Genomic DNA, 8,419 nt, shown 5'->3' with positions numbered 1-8,419 from the left:
ACTCCGAATTTCATCTTTGTGATTTGATTTTCAAGATTAGGGTTTTGAGCTAGTTAGTTGTAAAACCCAGTTGGAAGATGAAATAGGTTATTTGTAGCAAGTTATTGTTGTTGGTGGGTTTTGGGTTGATTGATGATTTAGCCATGATTAGGGCTTTAAATTGAGTATAATCACTATGATTAGTGATTATGTTGTTGAAAGAACCCAAATGGGTGTTGTTGGAAACTTAATTTTTGAATTGGGTCAAAATAAGAGTTGTAAGTTGTTGACATATGTTTATGTAATAGATTAGTGGCGCATGGTTTTATTATTACTTTGTAATGTATTTTCTGTATTTACCATGGTAACTTGTAACTCTTGTACTTTGGAGGTTGTCATATATAAACAACCTCCTCACTTGGTAATAAGTTAGTTATCCATTTTGCATATTAAAATCTTATGACTTTCTCTCTACTTGTTTTGATAACTCATACTTCTAACCCACCAAACATCCAACTAAAACCGTCAATCTAGGCTTCTTTTGGGACTAACAATTGGTATCAGAGCGGGACTTGCTATCTTGCTTGTTGATCCAAGGATTGAAGCTTCAAGAATCGTGTTTTTGGAGAGTTTGGTGTTATTCGGTTGAGTTCACACCACTTAGCTAAGATGGCTACTGCAAACCGTGATGCTTTGGTTGTGGGCTCGGATACTCGTCCTCCCATGCTATTCGAGGGACTATTTGACGAGTGGAAAGGAAGGTTTGACAACTTCATCGACGGAAAAGGAGAACAAACCAAATTCCTCTGGGAATCATTTCTCAATGGACCCAAGATCTCACTTCACCCTGACACCGGCGAAGTCCTAAAACCCTATGAACTTCAAGGTGAAGAAGCTAAGAGAGCTCAAGCCGATATTGATTCTAGGTCCATCATCATGCAAGCCCTTCCTCATGACATGTACAAATCCGTCAGCTCTCTGAAATCTGGAAAAGAACTTCTAGATGAAATCACCCGTCAACAGGAAGGATACAGTCAATCTGAACAGACAAAACTCGACATAGCGCTCACAATGTATGAGGACTACTTTCAGAAACCCGATGAACCCCTAAAAGACTGCTACAGACGTTTCTGTGAAGTCATTAATGAGCTAAAGAAGGTTGGAGTGAAAAAGGAGAATCAAGAGCTGAATATGAAATTTCTGAAGAAACTAAATGCCACCTGGACTCCATATGGAAACAACTTCCGTGCCTCCAAAAACACCAAGAAGTACAACATCCATGAAGTTGTGGGAAAGCTCATGAACCACCAACCTGATGTTATAGCCGCTCAAACTCCTAAATCCAATCTTGCTGAAACAAGTGACCCCCTGGCTCTATTTGTTAACAAAAACTCTACCAAAACTCCCCAAAACCGCTCCAATTCACTCAAAGCAAAACAAACCATCTCCTCTAATGAGGACACTTATTCAGATGTTGATGAAGAACATCGAGATCTCGTCAAAGCCGCCGCAATGTTTAGCAAGCAACTAAACCTTAGGAGATTGACTGGAGGTTTTAACAGAAACAACAAGATTCGAACCTCATCCAGCTCCTCTTACTACAAAAAACCTGAAACCTCAACCACTCAATACCGTGCTCCTGACACCAAGGACCCCGATAATGTTTGTTACAACTGTGGTAAAACAGGTCACTTTGCACGTGAATGCAGACTACCCAAACGAAAGGATGCCGAGTACTACAAGAAAAAGATGTTACTCGCCCAAGATGCTGAAAAAGGGAAGGTTCTCAAAGCCTCAGATGATGTCTGGCTAAACTAGTCAGACAGTGAACAGGAACCTGAACGTGCTAATGTGGTAAAACTCACCAACATGAATCGTGCTCCCGAGAATGTGCCTTCCGATGATGAGGAAGAGGTACAACTTTACACCGACATAATTCATGAATATTATAACTCTGTGAATAACAATTCTGAATGCGTCTTTGATATATTGCATGCACCCTCTGAGAAATCTAACGACCCACCAGTAAAAACAAATGTGTCCACTAGTTATGAACCTACCACTGTTAATCATGATAGAATCCTCCCTGAGTTGCCTGATATGTACATTGACAACTTTGCTAAGATGACTAAGGACCTTAGACCTCTTGCTAGTCAAGTTAGTGGACTACAAAACGAGAATCATAGGTTAAAAGCTGAATTGAAAATCAAAGTGTCAAACAATGCATACCTAACACTTCAGAAGGATCTAGCTGATAAAGTAACACAATTAAAGGAGCTAGAATCTAGTGTGAGACCGTTACGAATAGAAAGGACAAACCTTAGGTTAAGAAATGAAGTTCTTTGTGAGAAAGTAGACAATGCTGAGAAAGAAATTAAGAATCTCACTGCTTCTAAGAAAACTCTCCTAGATACCTTAGAAGAAAAGATAAGAGAACCTCTATTCGATCTTGCTAAGAAAACCTCTGAATGTTCTAAACTTACTGCACATAATCTAGAGCTTCAAACTCGTCTAAGAAAATTTGAAGAAAAGCTCTACAGGACTGAACAGTCTAAGGTTATTTTAGCAGGACACATCTCGAATCAAACCCTTTTCATGAATCGTCCAAAGGACTCTTTCCGCGAGAACAAAGGCCTAGGTTTTGAAAACCCTCTCACCTTGTCCAAAATGGCCAAAGCAGAGCCCTGTTTGTATGATAGTAGATACTTGATGATTGGTCTACCTGCACGACTCACATTTGCATCCAACAGTGAGGTTGAGGAAGCATTGGCTAAAAGATCAACTAAAATGAAACGAGAAATCGCTCTAATCTATGATAAAATCAACGCTCTTTATTTGAAAAAGAAAAACTCATTTTCATATGAAAGCTTACCTGATTTGTTTAATGAAAGTGAGAATTCAGAAGGTAAAAAACGTATTGTCTATTTACCAACTCTGGTATTAGAAAAATACATCATCAGTTTGGAAAAGGAACTTTTTGAAAATAAAATGAATTCTTTTGACAATGAACGAAAATTTCTGATGATCATAAAAGCCATGCAACACCAAATCTCACTCCATGTAACAACTAATGATTAACTTGCTCATGATGTGCATGAACTTCAAAAACAGATTGTTAGTCAAGCGACCACTTTCTGTGAAATGATCTCAAAGTCCAAAGCCCCTCAAGGACAGTCCCCCTGCCACCCCATCGAACCCTCAAATGTTCTTGCTGATTCTCTCGGGAAAGAAATCGTTGACTTAAAACTTAAACTAAAAGGATATAAGAAACATGTCGCCCTTATTGAAAAGGACAACATCAATTTGCAAGTAAAAGTTTTAATGAATCGTGATTTTGAAAAAGCCGAAAAGAATTTTGGTCCAACATTGTCACAAAACTGTTCTCAACAAAAGGAATCAAATTCAACAAAAGAGAAATTTGTGCCATGGGTACCCACCTATTCTCAACGAGTTCTCTCCCCACATCATCAAGGTTTTCCTTACACTACAGTAATGAATTCAAGGAAACCTGTCATTCCGGCTGTCACCATCCTAAAAAACCCTATTCGTGGCTCTCGTTTGGAAATGATTGTCACTAAAAGAGGTGCTGATCCCAAACCACCACATTCCGCAACCTTGATAGGAAGGCGAAACAACCCTGTTCAAAGAATTATCCTAGAACATGGTGTGTATGACCACTCAGCAAGAAAAGCACACAACTACCCTGCACCGTCTACTCTAGACAAGAGGAGTGGTTCAAGCAGCCATCACGCTCTCTAAAATATCAACCACTCTAACTCCTTCCAGAGCAACAGTGGTAGATCATTGAAACACAACCCCAAATCCATCAAACATCCACAACTACCAAATCTCAACCAGGCTGCAAAGCAGATATCTGATGGATTAACCAAGACTCAAAAGCGAAACCGTCGCAAAAGAGCACAAAGGGCTAGACAGTCATTACTTAAAGACATGAATCTTTTTCAAACTAGGTCTAAATTTGGTGTTTTAGATTTCACAGGACCTAAACCAAAACAAAGCATTTTGAAAGCATGGAAACCCAAGACTGAAACAGTCCAAGCATCTTCAAGTATTGCTTCTCAGTCCGGGTCATTAATGTGTAATAGATGTAAAAGACGTCTGTATTTTGGTCATCAAAACCATGATTCGTGTGTTGTAATGAATGTTCAGACCTTGTTGAATGTTTCATCTAATGATACTGATGATCTAAATTCTCTGAGTATATCTGCATACAAGGAACCCGAGATAACTGGGGTCCCTAAAACTTGTGCTTAACTCTGTTTTGCAGGTTATCCCAGCATGTGTTTGGTATCTGGATTCTGGTTGTTCCAGACACATGACTGGTGATAAATCAATGTTGACAAACTATGTCAACAAGTTTCTAGGTACTGTTCGCTTTGGAAATGACGAAATTGCATCAATCGAGGGGTATGGAGATTATGTGTTTAACGGTGTGACCATCAAACGTGTGTCCTATGTTCGTGGTCTTGGGTGTTGTCTCTTTAGTGTCAGTCAATTCTGTGACAGTGATCTTCGCGTAATCTTTGAAAGATCTATGTGCTATGTTCAAATCATGGAGGGTGACAAACTACTTGAAGGAAAACGTGAATCCACTCTCTACTCTCTTGCCATGAAAAACATGTCTTCAAACTTACAACCACTCTGCCTGGTTTCCAAAGCTTCCTCTGAAACCTCATGGTTGTGGCATCACCGGATGTCACATCTACACTCTCAGAACCTCAACAAACTTGTCTCCAACAACCTTGTTGACGGTTTTCCACTCATCTCATTCGATACCTTACACATTTGCCCATCATGTGCTATGGGAAAGATTCATAAATCCTCCCACAAATCAAAAACCGAATTCAACACCTCCAGTCCACTTCATATGCTGCACATGGACCTTTGCGGACCAATGCGTGTTTCCAGTCTTGGTGGAAGAAAGTACATCCTGGTAATAGTTGATGACTATTCACGATACACATGGGTCAGATTTCTGAAAAGTAAGTCTGAAGCTCCTAAAATAATCATTGATTTTCTGAAGAGAATCCAATTATCCACCAATATGCTTGTACGTACTCTCAGAACCGATAACGGCACGGAATTTCAAAACTCTGTTCTTAACTCTTATCTCGATCATGCCGGCATCACCCATCAAAACTCTGTCGCTCGCACTCCACAACAAAATGGAGTTGTAGAAAGACGTAATCGCACCCTTGTTGAAGCAGCAAGAACAATGCTTGTTTATTCCAAGCTACCCCCGTCTCTCTGGGCTGAAGCTGTTAACACTGCGTGCTTCACCCAAAATCGTTCCATTATTAATCGTCGGTTCGACAAAACTCCATACGAACTGCTCTTCAAACGTCGACCCAACGTGAAGTTCTTTCGCATATTCGGATGCGTGTGCTATGTTCTAAACGACGAGGACAACCTTGGGAAGTTTGATGTTCGTGGTGATGAAGCAATATTTATTGGCTACTCTCAAGATCGTGTGGCATATCGTGTTTATAATCGTCGAACTCGAATCATTAAAGAAAGCACCAATGTCAAGTTTGATGGGATGTCTGGAATGGTTCTTGGTCATAACGGCTCTCGCCCCGGACTCAATTCTGATCCTCACTTTTGACATGTTCCACTGGCCATCTCTGATGATCTAGATGTATTGTTCGAACCCATCATCCCTCCATTGCCATCAAACCCCACGGTACCCTCGGAACCGGCTCTCCCCGAATCAATCACAATCAGTTCCTCTACTCCAGCGGTTATAGGCGAATCACCTTCTAACGAAAGTAATTCCTCCGATTTTCTTCTTCTAGATGACCTTGATACTGGAGTGTCTTCCTCAAACAACGCTCCCATTTTCAACCCTCATCCTTCAGCTGTTGAATCATCTCCTCTCGAATCTAGTGAAGAAACTCCTTCAAATGAAACAGGTACTAGGTCTCTAGACGCTGTAACCCCTCCCATACTTTCCACCGAACAAAATGCAGATACCCTTGTTCCTCTGTGGGAAGAAAATGCCACCTACCCCACTGTCAACTCTGAATGTTCTGGATCCTCATCTTCCTCGCATACCGACTCCTCCCTTAATAATGAATCTACTACACCTCTCCCACATTCCACGAAATGGATTGCTGATCATCCAATTCATCAAATCATTGGTGATCCCAACGCTCCCGTTCGCACTCGCAAGGCTTCCAACAATGAATGCCTTTTTGCTGCCTTTCTGAGCACGATCGAACCTAAAACTGCCTTTGAGGCCCTCCAAGATTCTGACTGGTCTATAGCCATGCAAGAAGAAATCCATCAATTTGATCAGCTTGAAGTATGGGAACTTGTTCCTCGTCCATCTGGAAAAACCATTATTGATACCAAGTGGATCTTCAAAAATAAGAAGGATCCTCACGACATCATCATTCGTAACAAAGCACGTCTTGTAGCAAAAGGATACCGACAACAAGAAGGAATTGACTACGATGAAACATTTGCTCCTGTGGTTCGATTAGAAGCCATCCGTCTATTTCTTTCATATGCTGCTCACAAGCGATTCACCGTTTATCAAATGGACGTAAAAACTGCCATTCTGAACGGGGTTCTTCAAGAAGAAGTCTACGTCAGTCAACCTGAAGGTTTCATAGACTCCAAATGCCTAAATCACGTGTATCTCCTTTCCAAGGCTCTTTATGGTCTAAAACAGGCACCCAGGGCATGGTATGAAACCCTAACCGCGTTTCTTCTCAAGAACGGTTTCTCACGTGGAACCATTGACACGACTCTATTCATCAGAAAATAGAAAGAACACATCTTGTTAATTCAAGTCTATGTTGATGACATCATTTTCGGTTCCACTTCCCCCGCTCTCTGCTATGAGTTCTCTGAACTCATGAAGAACAAGTTTGAAATGAGCATGCTCGAAGAACTCCACTTCTTTCTAGGATTAGAAGTTAAACAACTTCCAACGGGGATTTTCATCAGTCAATCAAAATACATTTCAGACATGTTCAAAAAGTTTAACTTTCCTGAGATGAAGACCAGCTCCACTCCAATGTCTATCAACATTTCATTACATGCTGATCTGGATGGTCAATCTTTCGATCAAACACTCTATAGGAGCCTCATTAGCTCATTGATGTATCTCACTGCTAGTAGACCCGACATCATGTTTGCTGTATGTCTGTGTGCCCATTTTCAGGCCAACCCTAGATATTCTCACTACAAGGCTGTAATGAGAATCTTTAGCTATCTCAAAGGCACGCCCAATCTCGGACTCTGGCATCCCTTCGGAACCGGCTTCAACCTTACAGCATTCACGGATGCTGATCATGCTGGTGACCAAGTAACCCGGAAAAGCACCTCTGGTGGTCTCCAATTCCTTCGTCACAAGTTGGTCAGCTGGTCCTCTCACAAGCAAAACTGCATCTCTCTTTCCACTGCTGAATCCGAGTATATTGCAGCTGCAAGCTGTTGCTCCCAAGTCCTGTGGATGCAGTCCCAACTACTTAACTATGGATTCAGATTCCACAAAATCCCGATCTATTGCGACTCTCAGAGTGCCATTGCTATCACCAGCAACCCAGTGCACCACTCTCGAACCAAACACATTGTCATTCGTTACCACTTTATCAAGGATCATGTTGAAAAAGGCAATGTCGAATTGTACTTTGTACCCACCAAAAGTTAACTTGCTGACTTATTAACCAAGGCCTTGGATGAACCCACTTTTAAATATCTGGTTAACAAAATTGGCATGGTTGATTTCAATTCCATTTAGGGACCCGACAAGTGCCTAGGGGGAGTGATGCACTTGCCTAGGGGGAGTTGTGTGTTTTCAAAATCTGATACTTCATATTTTGAGGGGGAGATAAGAACAATGGCTCTCACATAAATTACAGTGTCAAACCCGGTTTCATAATATTGATTCTCAAAATCTAAAATGACTTTTACACAAACATCAATGTAAAACTCGCTCTTACAAAACTAACTCTCCTGAAACTGGCAACTGTCTAGGGGGAGTTAACATCAAAATGTCAACAAATGACGGAGGATGAGTCTCTGTGATCACCTCAAGAGGATGTGTCTGAATGACTGCCTCAAAATCTCAGTCAACAAATGACGGAGGATAAGTCTCTGTGACTACCTCAAGAGGATGTGTCTAAATGACTGCCTCAAAATCTCAGTCAACAAATGACGGAGGATAAGTCTCGGTGACTACCTCAAGCGGATGTGTCTAAATGACTGCCTCAAACTCTCAGTCAACAAAATGACAAAGAATATGTCTTTGTGACTGCCTTAAGAGGATGTGCCTATATGACTGCCTCATGTTTCCCGGTTCCAATAACTTTAAAAACCTGAGAAAATTATATTTTGAAAAATAATTAAAGTTTCACCAATAACTTGATTATTTCACAGAATTTCTTAAAATTCTTAAAGGTTATTATAG

The 8,419-nt window shown here is 40.8% G+C and overlaps 1 protein-coding gene across 1 annotated transcript; it reads left to right on the top strand.

Moving 5' to 3' along the window:
* The first annotated feature begins 648 nt into the window (after positions 1–648).
* LOC139888310 (uncharacterized) lies at positions 649–1,797 on the top strand. Its single transcript, XM_071871326.1, has one exon. It carries the CDS (start codon positions 649–651, stop codon positions 1,795–1,797), a length of 1,149 nt encoding a protein of 382 aa, XP_071727427.1.
* The last annotated feature ends 6,622 nt before the right edge of the window (positions 1,798–8,419 follow it).

The sequence above is a fragment of the Rutidosis leptorrhynchoides genome, chromosome 2 (genome assembly GCF_046630445.1).
Source record: "Rutidosis leptorrhynchoides isolate AG116_Rl617_1_P2 chromosome 2, CSIRO_AGI_Rlap_v1, whole genome shotgun sequence".
NCBI lineage: Eukaryota > Viridiplantae > Streptophyta > Magnoliopsida > Asterales > Asteraceae > Rutidosis > Rutidosis leptorrhynchoides.
The sequence above is the reverse complement of the archived record's forward strand: the minus strand, read 5'-3'. Positions and strand labels throughout refer to the sequence as shown.